Source organism: Saccopteryx bilineata, chromosome 5 (genome assembly GCF_036850765.1).
Source record: "Saccopteryx bilineata isolate mSacBil1 chromosome 5, mSacBil1_pri_phased_curated, whole genome shotgun sequence".
NCBI lineage: Eukaryota > Metazoa > Chordata > Mammalia > Chiroptera > Emballonuridae > Saccopteryx > Saccopteryx bilineata.
Window position 1 is genome coordinate 147,801,987 of NC_089494.1, and position 22,692 is coordinate 147,824,678.

The 22,692-nt window shown below is 39.9% G+C and overlaps 1 protein-coding gene across 5 annotated transcripts in view; it reads right to left on the reverse strand.

The window, feature by feature from the left end:
- PRKCQ (protein kinase C theta) overlaps positions 1-22,692 on the reverse strand; it is a 167,455-nt gene that overhangs the window by 34,569 nt on the left and 110,194 nt on the right. For all 5 annotated transcript variants that reach the window (XM_066280738.1, XM_066280733.1, XM_066280735.1 and 2 more), the window contains 4 exons: positions 18,884-18,993; positions 18,054-18,171; positions 16,490-16,650; positions 12,970-13,143 (listed from right to left, as the gene is read on the reverse strand). In XM_066280738.1, the coding sequence (XP_066136835.1) occupies positions 12,970-13,143; positions 16,490-16,650; positions 18,054-18,171; positions 18,884-18,993 (563 nt within the window). The remainder of the gene's footprint in view (positions 1-12,969; positions 13,144-16,489; positions 16,651-18,053; positions 18,172-18,883; positions 18,994-22,692) is intronic.

The following is a 22,692-nucleotide window of genomic DNA, read 5'->3' on the forward strand; positions in this document are numbered from 1 at the left end:
ATTTTCCAATTTCTAAAGGATGTTTTGGTATAATTAGTTTTATAATAAGGGAAAATTATGAATTTTACTTACAAATATTAAGTGATTGATTTTTCTATCATCTTTTGTTTATATGGCATATATTCTCACTATTTCTAAAGGAGTAGGTTATTCTTATTCAGTTTTAGGCTTCTGAAGAGCAAATTCCCCAAAGTATAAGGAATCGCTAGGACCTTGTACTCTGACATATATCAGTTTCAAAATCATCTGGAATAAGTCTGATTCACTGATAGATTCAAATGAGTATTGCTATTAATAATGTTGGCATGGAGATTTACATTAAGCATTTGAGTTAAGTCAGATGCTATCTCTTTCAGCTCACTTAGGTTGAAACTGGCAGGCTTAAACATGAAGAGAGTGTAACCAGGCACGAGGCAGTAGAGTCACGCGGTTATAGACTTTAAACATCACTTTTAATCAAAGCGATGCAAATAGAATACTTGTTTCAAAAAACCCCCAAAATAACAAAAAGATATAGAATAGAAAGCATTATTAAAATAAAAACCTGTGTTCACAATATTAAATAAAGATGATTAAACACAAAATTAAAGTGATGGATTTAACAAAATCAGTTGTGTAGCTCTCACAGGTCTGTTTGCATACACAAATATCAATTAGGAAAATTAAGTCTTAGGGCTGTCAAAATATATCAATTTTTAAAATATAAAATAGTTCTTTAAAAGAACATTTTGTGAATGAATATTCTAGAATTAGTAAAGGGGGAAATGTAAAGCTGGATTCAGAAGTTATTATTCTTAGAAGTTAGACTGCTTTCCCCTTAGATTGATTACATTCTTTTTAAATAAGAGAAAGAAAAAAAAAGAGCTTAGAAAATTATTTAGCAACGATGACTATTCAATGATTGTCAAATGTGCATGTGTTATTGGATAAATGAGAACTTTATAGCATAAAAGAAATTAGCTAATGATTTTATCAAAACAATAACAATTAATTTTGAAAATAAGCAGAGAACTTGATAAATGTTATACAAATGAGGTCAGGAATATATACTCTCTCTACAGAAAAAAATAGGGTGGGAAAGGAGGAAAAGAATAATTGCAGTCATATTTTGCTACTTTTTTTCTTCAAAGCCTAGTAAATTAATGTGATAAATTTTATATAGGAGAAGATTTGTAATGCCTAAAGAAAAAATAAAATTATAATAAAAATATTTATTATAAAATATGAACCCATATCAGTCTTCCTTTAAGAGTATCATATATTAAGCATATGTAATAAATGCTGTAGCATCCAGGATTACAGTATAATAAAATGGAAATTGGAAAGTAGAATTTATCTTTACTTTGAGATGTAGTCTATGACAGTCAATGGAAAGTGATCCTAAAAAACAAGGGGAAGCTCATTCATATCTAAAAATCCTAAAATTAAATTAAATAATCCACATATAGTATTTAGTCCTGTGCCTACATATAGTAAGAACTCATTAGTTCATGTTAAGTTTTGTTATGTGCATTGTTGCTATTCTACAATTATACACAGGGAAGGAAAGCATTTAATTTTACTAGAGTCAGAACTCAAGGATGGTTCCAACATGCACAAGGTCTGGAGCAAGAACACAAAGAGATGCCCCATACTGTATGTCTAAGCTTTTGTTATAGATTAAGCTCATCAAGTATAAAATTAAATATGTTCTATATTCCTATATGTTTTTCCTCTCTCTTTGTATATGTGTTGTGTGTGTGTATATGTCTTTTTTTTTTTTTTGAGAGAGAGAGAGACAGGTAGGGAGAGAGATGAAAAGCATCAACTCATAATTGTGTCATTTTAGTTGTTCACTGATTGTCTCTCATACGTGCCTTGACCGGCGGGGCTAAAGCCGAGCCAGTGACCCCTTGCTAGAGCCAGAGACCTTGGACTTCAGGTCATTGACCATGGGATCATATCAATGATCTCATGCTCAAGCCAGTTGACCCCGTGCTCAAGCTGGTGAGCCTGTGCTTAAGCTGGCAACCTCAGGGTTTCAAAGACGGGACCTCAGCATCCTAAGTTGATGCTCTATCCATTGTGCCACCGTCGGGCAGGCTGTGTGTGTATATCTTTAGGAATATACCTTAATAATGATCAAGAAGGCCAGTGATAAATTTAGAATTCCTCCAAATCTTGCACAAGTTAAGTGGCCATACTGGAATAGTTCTGTCCACCCCCCTTACTCCCCTTTTCTACCATGTACCCTCCTCACAACAGAACATAGGAAGATGTCTGCACATGTTTCAAGCTATTTGAGTATGAAATTCTGGGGTTGTGGAGCATGGCTTACGAATGGAAATAGGGGCTGAGGGGGCCATGACTCCTTGCTTTATGGCTAGAGGAAGGCCAAAGGGAGGCTTCAAAAGTAAGAGTTCCCCTTTTGCCTGGGTCTAAGATTTAGGGCATGAGTTTACACAATGGATAATTTTCCAGTTCTGATAATGAGTTGTGAGTTGAATTTGGTGTTTAGGCACTTTGAAATCTCAACTTTACTAATAGTTTTGCATTGATAGTGTGATCTAGAAGAGAACATTAGACTGTGATTGGCTAGGCTGATCTTCGTTGGTTCTCAACTTCCTTAGCATCAACATAAGGGGATATGACCCCTTCTTACACTAATAAAAGTCTGTATCTATTGAGATTGTCATAAGAAAAACAAATTAGTATAACAAATCAAGTTAGAAGCTATAAGCAACCAAGATGTCCCCCAATAGGTGAATAGATAAACAAACTGTGGTACATCCAGACAATGGAATATTATTTGGCAATAAAAAGAAAAGAGTTCTGAAGCCATCATAAGACATAAAGGCAACTTACATGCTTATTACTAAGTGACAGAAGCCAATCTGAAAAGTCTACAATTTGTATGAGTCCAACTATATGACTTTCTAGAAAAGGCAAAATTATGGAGACAGTAAAAAGATCCATGGTTGCTAAGGGTTTGGGGAAGGGAAGTATGAAGAGGCAGAACACAGAATTTTTAGTGCAGTGAGATACTATTCAATATAATTTTTAGTGCAGTGGTGGATACACAGAATATATTTATCAAAATTTATAGAATATTCAATACAAATGTGAACAGTAATGTAAACCATAGACTTTAATGAATAACAGTGCATCAATATTGACTCATCAGTTATAAGAAATTTATCACTCTAAAGCAATATGTTAAAAATAAGAAAAACTATGGGGGCTGGGAGTGGAAGGCTATGTGGGAACTCTATACTTTCCATTCACTTTTTCTATAACTTCAATCTGCTCTAAAAAATTAAGTCTATTAATTAAAAACAAACCAGAAGCTGTAGGCTACCCACTACATTCAAAGTAATGCTAATGTGCATGGCTGGAAGAAAAACATCTTTAGATTCTTCCTCATATGGAATTTATACAAATATAAAAAAATAATGACTGAAGAATACAGAGACTAATGAAGTTCTACTAAATTCTTATGTTTATTTGACCTATAAAAGTAGAAATTTAAAGAAAGAAGGTAGCATTGCAGGTACTATTTAAAAATCTTTCTTAAAACAATGACTTCTAGAAACTTGTTTTTGTTTTGGTTGACAGTGTCCACTTAAATATTTGTAACTGTTCCTCTAGAAATAGTTTTTTTTAATAGAGTTTCCTGGAGAAATAATGCTTTTCTTTTTTTTTTTTTTTAAAGGATTTAAGAACTCACTCCCATTCTGGATAAATATAAATGAAATTGTTTAGAAGTCACACAGTAAGTTTTAATTTCTTTGTCTTGAAGGCTGGTTTTTACCTTGCCAGTTTCCATCCCTGGGAAATTCCTAACAAGCTTTCTCTTCAAACTTGGGTCCTTCTGTTGTACCTCAATATTTCTGCTGGTGTCTCTTACTGACTCTTTATTGGAGCCCCTGTTGTTGATATTTCAAGCCCTTTTTGTGTTTCCAAGTTCTCTGTCCCTTTCCTGCTCCTCCGTTTCCAGCCCGAGGCAGTGTCCTACTTTATTGGGGTGATTGTAATCACTGTGAGCAGCCTCAGATTTCCTCTCCTTCTCACTTAGTCCCCTCCTTTCACTTCATCTGTCAGGGACAGCTGTCCTTACCAGAGTTTGCCTTTCCTCTTCCAGAATCTTCTTCCTAAATTCCTCCATGTTGTCTGGTTCCTTCCTCTCTCTCAAGCATTCTCCATTACTCTTAAACCCTTAAACCCTGTGACCGTAGCATGCTTCCATCTTCTGAAACACTTTCTGAAAGACATTTGCGTAACCCCCGAGTCTGCCCACCTGCCACTCACTCCTTATGCCACTGTCACCTGACATATGCTCTTCACCTCTCACTAAGATGCTTCTTTTTGTTCTTCCTAAATGTCAACAGTTGGCCTCCTCACCACTCTGAATATTCTGTCCCTTCTTTTTTGAAATTCTCTTTTCCATAAAAGTGGACCCACTCCACCAGTCCTCCCCATACCTCCCTGTGGGATCTTTCTGCTGTTTTCTTTCCCTCTTCCTCCTACTTCTGAAGAGGGGGCTTCTCTTTGGTTTGGTGCTTGAGTCTCTTTATTCCAACTCCCATATGTTCCCAGAGTCCCACATTTGTCCCTTCCTCAGGGTGTGTGCCATGACGTCTCAGATGCTTCATGCTCATGGTTGAATATGGAGCTGCGTTCCCAAGGGCCCTATTTCAGGAGAAGTTACTGCTGGGAACAATGAGTATTAATGTTTTCTCTAAGACTTCTAGCTGAGAAAAGGCCATTGAAGTGACAGAAGTTTTATTGTAGAGAGATGGGAGCTAGAAGGATCTGGGGATTAGAGCAGAGAGTTTAAAAGCTGCAGTGGGTTTGTTTGTTGTTGAGTTTTATGAGTTCTTTGTATATTTTGGATATTAGGCCCTTATCTGAGCTGTTGTTTGAAAATATCATTTCCCATTTAGTTGGCTTTCTGTTTATTTTGTTATCAGTTTCTCTTGCTGAGCAAAAACTTCTTAGTCTGATGTAGTCCCATTCATTAATTTTTGCCTTCACTTCTCTTGCCATTGGAGTCAAATTCATAAAATGCTCTTTAAAACAATCCAATAAAAAAATGGGAAGAGGATATGAATAGACACTTCTCCCAGGAAGAAATACAAATGGCCAACAGATATATGAAAAGATGCTCATCTTCTTTAGCTATTAGAGAAATGCAAATCAAAATGGCAATGAGATACCACCTCACACCTGTTCGATTAGCTGTTATTAGCAAATGTTGGAGAGGCTGTGGAGAAAAAGGAACCCTCATACACTGTTGGTGGGAATGTAAAGTAGTACAACCATTATGGAAGAAAGTATGGTGGTTCCTCAAAAAACTGAAAATAGAACTACCTTATGACCCAGCAATCCCTCTACTGGGTATATATCCCCAAAACTCAGAAACACTGATACGTAAAGACACATGCAGCCCCATGTTTATTACAGCATTGTTCACAGTGGCCAGGACATGGAAACAACCAAAAAGCCCATCAATAGATGACTGGATAAAGAAGATGTGGCACATATACACTATGGAATACTACTCAGCCATAAGAAATGATGACATCGGAACATTTACAGCAAAATGGTGGGATCTTGATAACATGATACGAAGTGAAATAAGTAAATCAGAAAAAAACAGGAACTGTATTATTCCATACGTAGGTGGGACATAATAGTGAAACTAAGAGACATTGATAAGAGTGTGGTGGTTACGGGGGGGAGGGGGGAATGGGAGAGGGATAGGGGGTGGGGAGGGGCACAAAGAAAACAAGATAGAAGGTGACAGAGGACAATCTGACTTTGGGTGGTGGGTATGCAACATAATTGAACGACAAGATAACCTGGACTTGTTATCTTTGAATATATGTATCCTGATTTATTGATGTCACCCCATTAAAAAAATAAAATTATAAAAAAAAAAAAAGCTGCAGTGGGTTCAGCGCCTGGGTCCGGGATGAGAGGGAACTAATGCGATTGGAGGGCACAGAGGGGTGAAAGCGGCTATGTGGAGGGTGAACGTCCTCTACCCTGAGGGTGTCCAGGACCAGCCTTTCTGGCACCTGAAGAGTTTGGCAGTCATATTATAGTCTGACAATATGATTTACTAAAGGATAGTTTTTATTTTATCCCCACCCCCACCCCAACATTATCTAGCATTCTGCAGGGGAATGAAAGAAGGAAAAGAACAAATATGCCTGTCGGTATCAAGGACAGTGTTATTTCCATGGAGAGACTGAGCAAGTGCCTCTGAAAGCAGTCACAGAAAAGACCAAGAAGCACAGGAACAAAACCACCTTTCTGGGTCTTGTAAGCTGAGAAGCCTGAGGGCCTGAAAGATAATGGGCATTGAATAGGACTGGGTGAACCTGAAAGCTGTTATGGAGGAGGCGTCTCTGAGCCAGCTTTGCAGGGAGCCAGGCAGACTCGCAGCTGGAGTGGGCACTGCCCTGTAACAGCACTCTCGAAGCAGATGCAAAATGCCCCTGTCTGGAGGGATGCTGATGACAGCACTTTTGGAGCTTTGAGAGAATAGCTGACAGAGAAATGGACTGACAGTGTGGCCACAGGAGCTCTGAAGCAACATAATAAAAGTTACATAAAGGTGAGAAAGTATCTGTGAGCTTACAAAGCAGGTGTGCAGAAAGGGCGTGATATTTCAGACTCACTAGGCAGTGTTTACAGTCAAAGGACACCTGAATACTTGCTCATTAATTGCTTATTACCTCCAATACCTTAGGGGTGGTACATACCATGAATTTACGATAAACCTGTAAATTTACCAATTTTTGTAAATTTACAGTAAATCTAACATCTCCAGATCACAGTTTAATTGCACAGGAAGGGCATCTGAAGCATGTCCAGATGATGTAGAATTTCTGAAATAACCATTCCAGGATCTCAGCATGAGGAAACTGCCAGAGTACTTTAAGGAAAAGAGACTTATCAGTCACTACAAACGCGGCTGACAGAAAAGTGAATTCTTGTCTTAGTTCATGGATAAGTGTTTGGAGGATGTGGTTCATGTGGTTTTTCTTTTTCTTGCTAAAACTGTGATCATTGCCAGCGCTTCAACCTCAATGGGGGGGGTTTATGGATTAAAAAGTGTTGTTGAGAGCTTCAGATGAGACAGTTTCTGAATAAAATGCTTGAAAGTAAGAACCTTCTGGCAATCTTCAATGGCTTTTTGCTTTCAAGCCATGGAAACATCAGAATGACATACTTTTTAAAAGACTGCTATATTGAGGAGTGTTTCTTTTATTTAAAATAATAAAATCTTGCCCTGGCTATGACTCTTTCTCCAAGAAGGATTCAAAGTCATCTCCAAGTGCTGTTATTTTTTATTTTAACATTATCTTTTTGGAAGCCAAAAGACGTCAAGGTTACAAGGAAATGCTAGATGACTTGTTGAAAGCCATACAAAGTGTCAGGCATAAATTCACAACCTGAAACTCATAAACAGAAGGTGAGGTTGGCCCAGAAGTCAAGCTCTGTGTCTTCTATAAATGGAAAGTGAAACCCAAGTTTTCTTTTTCATAGTAGAGAAATTTCAAAGTAATACTCAGAAGGTTCAACTGGTCCACACTGGGAGTGTGGAAGTCAAGGCAGTAGTGTAAATGTGAATGAACTCTAGCATTTTGACTCCTGACCTGGTGCTGGGGCATCAGCTTACAGAGACCTGCAAAACCACGGTGCCTTACATGCAACTGGAGGGGCCTGAGGTGTTCTCATACCATCCAGAACTTCTTTTAGGTGTGAAATTGTAACACTTTTTAAATTACTTGAAGGCAGACTGGAGTACAGATAGACCTTTCAGAATTCACAAAGGTAGGCCGTAGTTCACTTTTACTTTCTAAGGGAAATTATTTCAAAACAAAACAACACACAACAGTGTTCTTGCAGTATGAGCAGTACCTCTCCTTTCCAAACTAATTTTGGAACCAAACCCTCTTAATTTTCCATAATGTTAGGAGAGATAAATCAGAGAAACTTTGGATACAGAAATTGTTGCTCTTTCCTTTACTCTAGCATAATTAAAAAGAGAGAAAAACTATTTTTCTCAGTGTTTTGTCTTCCCTGTAGGTTAACCTTTAGTTACTACAGAGATGACATGTCACTAAGATACATGGTCTGAATATACAGAGGCACATGGTTAAAGTGAACACTGTTCCAGTTACCAGGTGAATGGTCTTAGGCAAAGATCATTATTCTTAGCCTCAGTTTTCTCATGGGTAAAATAGGATTAATAATATCACTTCATTGGGGTTAACAGAATTAAATGAGTTATAATATATTTAAAGTTCCTAGGAAACCATCTGGTACAAAATAAGCTCTCAACAAAAGTAGGCTTCTTTAATCACATTTCTCTTTATTTTAAAATATATGTTGGAATAGAGATGGCTAGTTGCCCACCTTTCTTAGTAAAAAATTTGTTCTGGGTGGTAAAGTTGCTCAGCAGAAAGATAGTTTTCCAGCTTTCCCTGTAGCTACAAAAGAGTCAGAGATATGTGAGCAGAAGTTTCTTGTGGACCTTCTGGAAAAGTGATTTAATAAAGGAAAGAGAGCTGGCATGGGGCTTGTTGTGTCCTCTGCCTCTTCCTCCTGCTTCCTGACTGGAATGTGCTTGTGAGGGCGGGGCTCCAGCAGCCTCTGGACTGAGGAGCAAGTGCTCTTGAGGAAGAAAGCCCAGGGCTGTGGATGATGGAACAGGGAGCAGATGGTGCCTGGGTCTCTGATGAATGACACCATGGAACTGTCACTCCTGCTCTGGACCACACATGACTCACTCCTTTTATATGAAGAGATAAACACTTTCATCTCATTTGAGTCATTATTATTTTGTCCTCATTACTAGCAGCTAATACCATTTCTAATCGACACATGTTATTTTTTACATTTAGACAATTCTGAAACTGGAAGATAGTTGCTAGTACAGTTTAAAAAAAATTATCAAGAAAAGCATCTAATTATTAATGGTATCTTAAAAATCAATAAAGCAGAATATTTTCCAAGTTAGGTAGGACTTTTTCAAATTTATTTAACTTAGAATTAGTTAGGAAAATGAAATAGGTTTTTAATTTAATCCTTATGCAGTTTTACAGTCTTGCCTCTTTTGGGGAAACAGAGAACTTATAAACAGTAGGTCCCCCTACCCCCAATTTGTTGAATTAAATTTAACAGTCACCTTCTAAAATAATTTGTGAAATATATTTTCAAGGTTTTATGATTAATGAATTTGTTTCTAATCATTTTATTTTACTTGTCAGTATAGTTAAACATTTATGACAATTATTCTTACAAATAAAATTTTATTGTGGACTTTCCCTATTTCTACTCTTTTCATAGTGTAAATAATGGAAACAGATCAGGCACTGAACATGTGGGTTTAAAGTCCAGTATGTATGTGAAAATTAGTTGGCACTAGGGGACCATGCAACTCAAGACATATAAACTTTCACGTGAGACACAGAAAGTAAAATATTAGAAAATAATAAATGTTAGTAAAAAACAAAGAAAAGAATAAAACGTCATTTTCTCCTCCTGCTAAGACAGCAACCTCTCATCATGGTGATTTGTACTAGATTCTGATGCCAGTGATTCATGGCACAGCTTGAAGGAAGTACAAAGTTTTTTTTTTATCTGGCACCAAGAAAACAAATTAATTTCGAAGATTTTATCCTTTTGAGCCTCATTCAGATTCAGGTTCCGATGGAATTGATACTGTCGTAGTCCCAATCACTGCACTTTCACACAGCATACATGCATACGTGCCCCCCCCGTGAGGAATTCCAACCCTCTATCCAGTCAGCACTAAAGAGGACGGCCCGGAGCCCTGCTGGTAGGCAGTTGAGCTGGGACTGAAGTTCTTCAGCATCCCAATCCCTGGCTATTTTCACTCTTCATATCTTCCTAAATGACTTTACCATATGTCCACACTTCAACATGTCATATGGCTCTCATATATGAACTTTAAAAGCCTTTAATGCACACACCCTGACAAATAACAAGGGAACCCGGTCCTTAGACTTTCCTGAATAATCTGGCATTCAACAGGTGGGCTCTTTGGAGGCAGAAAGCAAAGGAATGACTCCCCCCCAAAAAAAACACCCCAAAACAAAAACAAAACAAAAACAAAAAAACCCAATTCCCTAGAAAAGTAAATAATCATTTATCTTACTTAACATCTTCACTAGTATGTAAAGGTGACTGTCCCCTCAAAATGGCCATTTTCACCTGACCTGTGGTGGTGCAGTGGATAAAGTGTCGACCTGGAAATGCTGAGGTCACCGGTTTGAAACCCTGGCTTGCCTGGTCAAGGCACATATGGGAGTTGATGCTTCCAGCTCCTCCCCCCTTCTCTCTCTCTGTCTCTTTCTCCTCTTTCTCCCTCTCTGTCTCTCTCTCTCTCCTCTCTAAAAATGAATATTAAAATAAAAAAAATGGCCATTTTCAAATGTTCCCAGAGTAAATCATCATTCATATCAGTTGTTACTTTATACATTAACCTCTGCTATTTAATTGGTTATTTTGTTTGAATGCAAGATCTGAATAATAAATCAGGACATTTTACAAGCAACTGAAGGTCCTTCAGAAAGTGTAATGCAAGCTTCTTCTATTATTTCCATCCTCATTCCTAAAAGGACTCAGCGCCTTGATATCTAAGTAGGAAGCCAGTCATGTTTGACATTTGTGCGCATTCTCTGCCACTTCTCAGCACGCACTGACTTCCCTGTTCTCGTGAAGCGCTACGGCTGCATCTCCTGTGGCAGGGAAAGAAGTGGGAGCTGAGAGAGAAGCAAGGAGGGGGAAATATGCGTGTTCTACAAAGTGGGATTCCTAACAGCCTTCCCCATAACATACGAAGGCAATCATACATATAAATACTAAAAAAAAATACCAATACCCTGAAAAACCCAGTGGGAAAAATGTGCCATGCTCCACTTGATTGCATAATATCCCCGGAAGAATGGTATGAAGAGCGTTTAGCATTTATACAAGCCCCATAATATTTCTAGAGGACAAGTGAGATTGTAAACAGCGTCAGGGTGTCCATCAGGTCCACAGAGCAGACTGGGAGAGTGTGGTGGCATCTCACACTTCGCCTTTCGGTAACGGGTTTGTGCCATCTCAGACCAGTGAGTATTTATGATTTCCAGGAGGAAATTTCTAGCGAAGAATTTCTCTTATTCATTATGAGAAATTCTAAACATGTTTCTGCTGCAGAAAACAAGTCTAGTTTCTCCTAAACAGCTTCTTATTATTCCTTCATCTTGCCTGTAGCCCCCACAGACTACTGCCGCAAATGCTTTCTGCCTTTTCAATTCCAGTTTCTAGGTTTTCAGCTTGGGGCTTAGAGTCTGCATTTGCAATGTAACATTAGTTACACTGTTGGAAGTGCACTCTTGCCTCTCTTATTGGAGTGAAATTCTCTAATTTCTTGAGGTTAGGAACTGTATTATATTTCCATATCCTCCACAGTGCTTCGAATACAGTATATGTTTAGTAAGTGCTCTTTCATGACCTGGTTTCTTTTTATTTTAGCTAAGTATATTTACTCATTAATTCCTTCATTGAACATTTGCTGAGTACCTGCTGGGAGCTGGAGAAGTGGGGATGAAAGCCCAGGTTGCCGTCCACATTTTCTGATCGAGTCCCAGTTTTCCAACTCTATTTCATTTTTTTTTTAGGAGGGAGGGAGAGAGAGAAAGAGAGAGAGAGAGAGAGAAAGAGAGAGAGGGGTGTGGGGGAGAAGTAGGAAGCATCAACTCATGGTTGTTTCTCTTATTGCTTGACCAGGTGATCCCAGGGTTTCAAACTGGTGACCTCAGCATTTCAGGTCAACCCTTGATCCACTATGCCACACAGGTCAGGCCCCAACCAATTCTTTCTGTAGCTGGAGACAGCTTAGAGGCCCTCTATACTCATAGTTACACTAAGCTAGTACATTATTGTCAAGTCTTGAAATAGAAAAATTTATTCTAAGCTATGTACAATGGGGACAGGTTGAAGAGGAGTATAAATATGAAAAGAGAAAATCATAATTCTATGCATAAAGATTGATCGACAAAGATGTTCATTTTGATGTTATTTAAATCAGAACAAAAAGTTAGAAATGTTCTAATTAGGTAAGTCATGCTGTAGAAGGATATCCACAGATGTGAGGAAATGTAGAAATAAAGTATTAAAAATATAGGTTACAGACAGTTGGTATTTACAGTAGGTTGCTATTTTTAATTTAAAAAATAACTTACTCGGGGCAAATCTAGAAGGATAAACTTCAAAGTATTAATACTGAATACAACCAAGGGTTGGGATTATAATTTTCTAGAGTGTATATAGCCTTTTCCAAATTTTCTAAAAATGATTCTGAGTAACTTTTGAGTTAGGAAAAAAAGCAACTAATTTTTTTTTTTTTAAGGAAAAAGGAGACCAGGACGAGAATCCTCCCTCAACAGAAATGAGACGAACTGACTTTCTCTCAGTGCTCGGGTCTCCGCTCCCGGATAAAGCCCTGTGACAGGCAGCTCCTCTGCTGGCCTCATTGAGGAAGATAACAGTGCGCATGCATTTGGTCTACTTTCCAACTTTTGTGACTTCAAACAGACACATGTAGATGAACAAACAGGTGTCAAATTTTTTTCCTTACAAAGCACTGCTTTGTCAAAAAAGTTACACACTGCTCTATATCCTAGTTATATAAGTTAAACCAAATTCTAAAGAAAACAAGCAGACAAATTCAGAAGTAAAGTCCTTTCACAACTGACATTAAAAATACCTTAGTAATATTTCAGTGGTGTTTAGAGGAGAAGAAACTGGTTTGGATGAATGGAAGGTGGACTGAAAGGTAAAGAAGGAAAATGTGGAGACTGTACCCCACATCTCACAAGCAAGGAGCCATCAGGGGCACTGCACTGGGACAGGCAGGCTTGCGACGGGCAGGCTGATGAGGGGCTGTGCGCGCAGAAACTGTACCTTGGTCTGGAATGTACAGAACATGTGCGTTAGGAACGGGTGCTCCCAGGCCAAGGAGAGAACTCTCTTCTCTACCATCGTGCATTCAACATCATCGTCCATCAAAACCACGTCTTTCTTTAGGGTTTTTATTGCAAAAAATTGATTGGTTTTCTTGAACTCTGCTAGGAAAACCTAGAAGGAAGGGAAGAGTAACTTTATTTTAGAATTTGGATTCACATTCATTAAAGCAGAGATAGGTCTGAGAGCGATGTGTTGGGTGAGAAAGAAGGCTTCCTTCTCCAACCCTCCTTGTCCCCTTTCCGCAGACAAAATGGAGCACTTCACTGGTTTAGGCTGTCACCCAACAGTTTCATACTCTCTTTGTACCTTTCAAAGGGTTTCCCAAAACTACTATGCAATTGCATGAGTTATTCTCCATCCCTGAGAAATTCTATTTTAAAAAGTATGCCCTGTTTTCCCATGGCCCTGAATAAGTTTATAATAAAAATCCACAGAGACAAATGTATATAGATGAAAGCAGCAGCAAGTAGTGGATAGGTGGACCTGACTGTACTTGAAACATCACTGCAGATGAGCATGAAACCTTCTCTTCAAGTTTTACCTAGTTTCGAGGCAAAAAAGAATCCATGAGGAATAGAGCTCTCCTTTCAAGTTTTACCTAGTTTCGAGGCAAAAAAGAATCCATGAGGAATAGAGGTCACCTTGCATGCTTGAAGCATGCACACCATCCTACCTGATGGCATGAACATTAATCTCATTTTTGGGACCTACTACATGTCAGGCATTCTGCTTTGTATTTTCTTTGTGCTATCCGATCTTATTATCTTTTAATTCTTAGCTGAGAACACAAGACAGATAGGAATAACATAAAATGCAAGACAGGAATAATAAAACAATATTAAGCTCAAAGAGTAAGTTTAGTTTCTCAAATTCATGGACCTACTCAGTGGAAAATCTAACTCCAAAGTTTCATTTTTTTCCCACTTGATTTTGTGAGTCTCAAAGGAAAGGACACCAGATGGCACCTAATGGAGACTGTCTACAACTTTCTCCTTCACAAACGATGCAGCAACAGACGACTAACAGTTGCGAGGACATGCACTTGGAGAGAGAAAACTTCAGCTCAGGTCTCATTGTACAGACATTTGCCAGCTGTGGGGATGTAGGTAAACCAGTTAACCTCTCTGGGCTTCAGTTTCCTAACATGTAAGAGAGAAAACTGTCACCATATTCTTCAACTTACAGAACCACTGTGAAAATCAAATGGGATACCACATGTGAAAACGATTTTGAACTATAAAATGCTCTATAAATGACAAGTTACTAAGAATACTTGCCATTTATTTCTTTTACGGACTTTTAGGGAGTGTTGAAGTCAGTGATGCTAAATCAGTAGTGAAAACATATTTGTTTGTGTTTAAAATAATATAATGCAGATACCTAGCTATGCGGTAGTTGGCTTAATATAGGGGAAAGAGCTTAGGTGAGAATTCAGGCAAATGAATAAAGTATATAGCCCTAGAAAATATGCAGTTTGTTTCCCAGGCCTAAGAGTAGATTCAGAACAAGAATACAGAAGCTGCCATTTTGGTGAGGAGCCATATTTCCCATATAGAGCAAAAAGAAAGAAAAACCAAGTTTTGGAGTATTCCCAGGGCATGAGAAAAGGAAATGTGGCTGCCCTGTGGCACTTTGGTGCTTCATCCTCCTCTCTGTGGGCCCCACAGTGCAGCCCTTTCCGAGGATAGGGACCCAGGGTGCTGATGGCCAGGACACAGAGCAGAGGATACCTGAAGCTCTCGTTTGTCCCTTGGGATAGTCACTAAGGCTTGTAGGTCTAACTTAATGTCTTTCTTATTAACCATGTTCAAGTGAAGCAATCCACATAGGAATAAAGAAAGATAAAGATTTCATTAACAATTAAAGGTATTATTTTGGTAATAGGTTCTTTTCAATAAAAAATCCCCAAATCAGACATAAAGTAAGAAGCTGGAAAGGTAATTTTCATCTCTATAATGTACTTTCAATTTTTGGTAACAGGTTATGATTGCACATTAAATGATGTTAAATTACAGTGAAGACTGGCTGTAAAATTGCCTGTTACACTCAGATTAACACCAAATGGGCACGCTGTGGTTCCTGTTATTGTGGAAGTAAATGAAAAGAATTAACAGATAACTGCTACAGTGTGCAGGGCAAAGTAGATTTTGCCAAAGGTGAAGCACTGCTGTTTAAATCCAAACTCCAGTTGCAGCAAAATGTTATTCAGCTGTAACAATAATAAGCTGCATTTCCGTTTGTTAATTATTAAATAATCCGCATACATTTTCTAGCCAAAGTCTGGTGACCAGGTGATGAGCATAATGCTGGCTTTGCATGCACGATTTTGTGGAACAGTGGTCTCTGGCTAAGATTCCATAGGTGTCACATTCAAGGATATAAAATGACTGAGAGTGCCATTAAGTACATCAGATATCCTTAATATCAAAAATAACCTAAAGCTCTATATTCCATGTCATCCCTCTTTACAATCACTGGTTTGTAAATATTCTCCCGTTACTGATAATTGATTGTAATTTCTTAAATCATCTCATCTTATCCCCCTTTTCCTTTGTGACTGTCAGAGACAGCCCATAATTCGAGTGTGTACAAGAAGAATTTAGAAGAATTTCTCCATGAAGCTTTCCCCAGGACTCTCAAGCTACAGCTGTATTATGGGCTGAATTATGTCCCTTCCAAAATATTTGTATATTGAAGTCTTAACACCCATGTTCTAAGAGTGTCACTATATTTGGAGACAGGGTCATTACAGAGGTGATGAAGTTAAATGGAGGTCCCATTGAGGTGGACCCTAATCCAATATGACCAGTGTCCTTATAAGAGGGGTTAGGACACAGACATGCACAGAAGAACGAACATAAGAGGGCACAAGGAGAAGAGGCATCTACAAGCCAAGAAGACAGGCCTTAGGAGGCACAACCCTGCAGACACCTTGATCTGGGACTTCTAGCTCAGAACTGTGAGAAACTGCTGAAGCAGACCAGTCTGTGGTATTTTGTTACAGTAGCCCTAGCCAACTAATATATGGCTGAAGACGTTTGATAGAGAAAAGAGAATCACATAAGAAGTAAAACAGAACTCCAGCTTTAGGAAAGGAGCAAAAACAACAACAAAAACCACTAACCAAACAAAAAACTAGTATGAAATAAGAAGAGACCAAGGCACTTCCTTATTTCTGAGGTGCCCAAAGATATCAAATTCATAAGCTCGGGCGATGGACACCTTCCAAGCAAAATGGCTTGGGAACAGCCATTCCCAGGAAGCAGAGGCTGCTGTTCCTCAGAGCCCCTGGGTCCCTATTTTTCAGACACCTGTACCCTGTTAAAAAGGCTCAGTAATATGTGTTCTGCCCACCCACTCACAGTTCTGAGCCCAAGAGTCTAGTTCTACTGGCCAGGAGCTTCACTATTTCATTTTTGGAAGTTGATCTACAGGATTCTATAAGATGGTATCATACCTTGCCAAAACTTCCTTTCCCCAACATTTTGTGCAAGATAAAATCCTCAATTTTCATTTTTATATGTAGAGAAGGTCTTTCTGCGTTCAGTTCAGGTTCTGGACGATGGCACATTTTTTCCATCTCATCCAGGGGAGACTCCCAGGAGATTCCCTGAGGCTCTGAAAATGGCAACCAGTGGTTAAAAAGAAACAATGAGCAATGGAGGGTTATTCTAGTTCCCTGGAGAACACATATTCTTTTTTACTTTCTCATTCTAGGGCCCATCTGCAATAATGCAGACAGGGGCTCCTGCTGTGCTAGGGTGAGACCTCCTGCCTGTGAGCCTGGCATTGGGCATGGGCCGGGTCCTTTACCCAACAGATTGGGAAAAATTTCAAGTTGACAAACATTCCAATCTGCAAAAGCTTAAATATGCAACACAAATATCAAATCATGGACAAACAAGGATTTTAACCAAATTTAAGGAAAAAATGATTCTTAATTGCTTGTCTGGTTCACAGGCACAGTGGCATCAATGTCTACAACTTACGAGAAAATGTTAAAGATCCAAATTACGTCATTTGTCATAGTCTTCAAGTCAACATGCTTCCTGCTTTGACCATCTCTGAGACACGGTCTACATCTCTGCCTGGGTGCCCTTTACACATCTAACCCAACCCTTTCTTTAAAAATATTTTTGGAATGTTTCTTCTTTCCCTCTACATCATTTTTTTAATTGAAATACAATTTGACATTTCACATTGTGTTAATTTAAGATGTACACTGTGTTGACCTGTTACATTTATATATTATGGTAGGATTGCCATCGTGAGGACAGTACCACTATCACATCACATAATAATCATTTCTTTTTGTTGTGGTTGGAATGATGACATTTCTTTTTCAGCCTCTAAGTTTATACACTGCTCACAAAAATTAAGGGATATTTTATCGGTTCATATTCATTTTGAAATATCCCCTAATTTTTGTGAGCAGTACGTTTTGTATACTGGCCTAAACCCAAGGAAAATAATCATTTTCTAATGTATTCTGGAACTATTCTAGTTCCAGGATCAAGCGGCATATCTTCTCATGACTGACCTTCAAACAGAAGGCTGAATAAATTTCCATCATGTTGTAAATATTAAGAACTTTGGGCACTGATATTCCCCTTTCTACTCTTAGACGTTTCAGAACAGTCTCAAAGGTGCAGAATAAGATGGTTTTCTGTGGTAGTCCCACCATTGAGCTTTATGATGGACTAATTTCTGTGAAACTGTTTAACGGTGACAGGAAGTAGCATTCTAAAATTCCAAGAAAAAATTTACCATTGTTTTCTCCAGATGTATCCCATTTGCTCCCCCACCTCTCCCCTTCTTAAAAAGATTTCCTAATGGAGTGTGTTTTGGTTTTAATTCTAAGGAGTAGAAGCCTCTTAGCTGGTAGTTAGATTTGTAATCTTTCAATGGAAAAGACTCATCTATCAGACCAGGTAAGTGGAGAACTTATATACAGAGGACTCAGGATAAGGTTAATCAGGACAAATTACTGACACTGACTCCATGGGCATCAGGATAGTTACCTCGTTTCCCCGACGCCAGTACACATGGCAGCCTTGCTTCACCTTTTATGGAGCATGGGAGACCAATTTCAACTGGACCTTCTCTGAAGATGTGTTCCGTATCTCTTAAGCAGCGAGCCTAGATTACAAACAAAGAGTCAGACCTCCCACCACTGATGAGACAGCTCAGCCTGCTGTCCTTAGGGATGAAAGCCATTTAAGATTCCTAAATGTGTAAGATAACCAAAGCTCTTCCCCTAAGCACTCTTTTTGTATTCCATATCCTGTGACAGTCTGTTGGGTTTTATGTACCAGCAGAATATATTTCCTTCCTTCATACTTTTCTGAGGGCTAACTGTTTTCTCCCATGCTATTCATATCATTCTTTCAAAAATAAGAATTAGAGGCCAATGGACAGAAAAACAGCATTGCCGAGTCCTAAAGAGGGTTTGTACTTGGGTAATGTGAATTCAGCATACTAGTAAAGGGCAAGGCAAAAGTTGCCCTGGACTCAGTGTTCTGAGGGCATTCTAGGAATGATTCTAGCATATAAACGTTTTCCGCTAGCCTATTAAATAGCCCTAGTGTATGGGTATAAAACTGGCAATGAATCCTCAATAATTTTAATGAATTTATTTTTTCCTGTCCCTATTCATTTTATGAATTTAAGATCTTTAAAGATCCATATAATACAAATGCATTAACCAAATATCTCAAAGAAGGGATATGAATGGGGAGAAGCAAGTGCTCAGAAACAGACTCCATATTGTCCCACACAATTGCCGCGAATCAGAGAGCAGAGGGAAGAAGTAGTTCTTGTTGAGTTGAAACTGCAGGAACTTGTCACCTACCTGTTGAGTACTCTCAATCATTGCCAGTGCTTCAGCCATTAGCTTCTGGTTTATGCCACATAGGTTGGCCACCTTTGTCTGGCATCGGTGATGTACGTTCATGCCACATGCTAAAAGGAGGACAGCGACACCATGAGCCAGAGCAACAGAACCAACTACCATGGACTTTGCCCATGATCTTCTTTAGGTACACACATGTTGAAGGAACAACTGGCAACCCCTGTGCCATCTTCCCAGCAGAAGGAGACACTGAATACAAGTAAATTAAGGCAGTGCTTTTATGATGCCACCAGGCATCCACCAACCTTTCCTGAAACAGACACACACAGACCAGGGGCCCCTCATGTGGTGCCGAGCAGTGATCCCCGCTAAAGATGGAACCAGAGCTGTGTTGACAGGGGAGGCAGTGTGCTGTCAGTATGCATGTAGACTGTGCCATTTGCTGAGAGAAAAAGACTGATGTTGGCTGTCACTGGTGGTAATGTGCAATGCTGGAATTGAAGGTTGTTCATGCCCACGCTAGACCCCCACCCTAGACCCAAGCAACCCCTTTCACAGGTGTCAAAAAGCTTCTCTGCTCTCTGGGCTGAAGTCCAGGGCTGAGCCTCAGTCTGCAGAATTGAAATTGAGGTGGTGGGGGGGTGGTCTGTGTCTCTGCTTAGGGCTGGGAGTGGAAGCAGGAAAACTGGCTGGAGACCACGTTCCCAGAGTATGGGGGAGTTGGGCTAGCTGAGCTAAACCAGCTACATAGGCTTCTAGCTCTGACAGCCATGATCTTACAGAGGTTTCCTGATTTTCTGATTCATTAGTCCTAAACGCAGCAAGATAAAGGTCTGTCCTCCACTTACTGTGACCAAGTGAGCCTTCGTGGTTTGGGGGTGTGCACGCCTGTGTGTCTGTGTGAAGACAAATATTATATCATATCGTTACTTTAAGAAAATTAAAATTTTGCTTGTGAAATGTCACCATTCCAATAATAATAATAATAATAATAATAATAAAAAGCTCACAAAGATGTCCAAATCCCAGCTGAAAGGATTCTGATCTCAAGCCTCACTTCATTCTGTAACGGTTTATCAATAGGGATTGTTAAAATAAAATTGGGCAGGGCCTGACCTGTGGTGGTGCAGTGGATAAAGCGTTGACCTGGAAATGCTGAGGTCGTTGGTTCGAAACCCTGGGCTTGCCTGGTCAAGGCACATATGGGAGTTGATGCTTCCAGCTCCTCCCCCCCTTCTCTCTCTCTGTCTCTCCTTTTTCTCTCTCTCTGTCTCTCCCTCTCCTCTCTAAAATGAATAAATAAAAAAAATAAAAAAATGGCAGTGTTAAAAATAAAATAAAATTGGGCAGAAGAAGCTATAAAATCATGCAGTTTTAATTTTATCTGCTTATTATTAGCCTATCTGTGTATAAAAACAAAACAAAACAGCACAGTGATTGGCATCAAATAGGTGGTTACTAAATACAAATTTTCTTTCATCTTTATTATGTATTACAATGAAATATGTACTTAAATATTTAGGTGAAATTTTAGCAACCTTCACCCTTAGTTTTAAGTAGCCCACTCTTCCTCAGATAGTTTCTAACAAAATACAACAAAACAGCATTTTCTATATAAATACGTATAAAGCTATTACTTGTCCCAGTATAAATGTATAGAAATCTATGTAAAGTGCAATGCTTAACAGAGATGCTGTTTGCAAAGGCTTGCTGCCCTTCTGAATTCTGCACCCTTAGCATAGGGAGGCAAGCAAAGAGAATTTGGCACAAGGGACCCGGCAGTTCTGCTCTGCTCCTTAACATTGTAGCCAGATCTAAGATTGCCTCTAATGCACAGTTGTGAAGAAAGGCCCCATCCCCACTACGACAATGTCCTAAATCTTTGTTACTAACCTCTTAGTTGATAACTCGATCTCTGTGAATGCAAACGGTCCCTTTTGATGGCTGTTTTCATAGGAAGTGTAGTGGAGAGAGAAAGCAGACAGATCAGGGAAGGGAGGCCCTACTTAGTAAGGGGGCTTGTAAGAGAGCAAGATGAAGAGAGTGCACAGCAACGAGGAGGGAAGAGGGTGGGAGGTGACAAACAGGAGGGCATGGAGGTGTGACAGCAGGGGCTTTGGGGTGTTGGCAGCAAGAACAGAGAACGACATACAGGGGTGAGGAGGGGGAAGGGGAGAGAGGGGAGAGGAGAGAGGGCAGAGAAAAGAGGGAGGGTACCCGAAGCGCAGGAGGGAGGAGAGAGTGGAATGGAGGAGAGAGAATGTTAGAAAACAATAGAACAAAGCAGAGATATGAGCCGTGAAATAGTGCCAAGAACGCTTGTGGAAGTTCTAAGCTCAGAGCCTGATCACTCTGCTGGGACTGGCTTGGCCTGGGTACGTGGGGCGCCCGGGTTTCAGGGAGAGAAAATGTGAACTGTGAGACCCTCGTAAGAACAGAAGGCCATCAGCTGGGGCTTTGATTACTCAGGTTTGTTTGTATGATTAGGATATCTGAAGTTACTCCTTGCCTGTGAACTGGTAATGATAGTTCTGTACAATTGCTAGGCGCTTCCATGGAGAAGAAAGCATATCACAGTACTTGTGGGCCATGCAGGGACTGTTCAGGGGAATTTGTTTTCCTTTTTATTTATTCATTTTAGAGAGGGGAGAGATGGGGGGGAGAATGGGGGGGGGAGGAGCAGGAAGCATCAACTCCCATATGTGCCTTGACCAGACAAGTGCAGGGTTTCGAACCGGCGACCTCAGCGTTCCAAGTCGACGCTTTATCCACTGCGCCACCACAGGTCAGGCTGTTCAGGGCAATTTTGACTACATGTGGATCTTGCCTTCGGTAATGATTTAAAAACCTGACCCATTAAGATGTCACGCCAGACCCTCCAGACGTGTGAACACAATTGGGATGAGGGAAGAGGATGCTGCAGAAAGTGATCTTTCACCTTAAGTCAGCAACTCTGTCACTTAAAAGATAAGACATGCATTACCCAGTGACATAAAATAAAATAGTGCTGCCAAGAACAGTGACCTCTATATTTAATAATTCAAACTAAAAGATCTCTGCTGTAGCAGGAACCTTCTGTTTTGAATCTTTCTGGCTCCCATCCCTTCTCGTCCCAACTCAAAAGGCTGAAGTGCTTTGTCATTCTTGTTGGAATGTTTTCCTACCTACCCCCTAATCTTGGTGTAATAGCATCTCAGCAAACGGTGTTTTAGAGCAAGAAAGCCCGTTTGACTTTCTCTCAGGGTTGGTCAAATAACTTGACCAGTGAAGACTGAAGGCTCTGGCTCTGTGGCCATGGCGGCCTTGGGGGAGAGGTCAGAGTCAGAGCTGGACTTGGCCTCTCCCTGGGCATCTGGAGTTTGCAGCACACTTTGGTGATAGGCACTCTATCCACCTGAAGATGGAACTCTTCTGTGCAGGACTGTCCATCAGCCAAGCAGAGGTGCCAGGCTTGCTCCTTGATGGGACCACAGAAGGAACCTCACTGGCTGATGCAAAGGAGGGTGGCAGGGACCCAGCTGAAGCTGCTGGAGTCAGGGGCCAGGCCCAGAGAGACAGCAGGTCAGCTAGTGGGAAGCAGTCAGTCAGAGCAATGCTGCCTTCATTTCTCCCCAGGACCAGGCACAACAGAAAGCAAAGGGCCAGGAACTTGACATTTAACCTCAGTGATTTTGTACTTATCTGGGTCCAAGGCTAAGTAGGGTGTGTGTGTGGGGGTTGTGAGTAGCTTATTGTTTCAGGTATTTTTCATTCACAATCAGGGGGCTCCTCCAGTCTGCTTGGAGAGGTCAGCCACCTCCAGCCTCCCT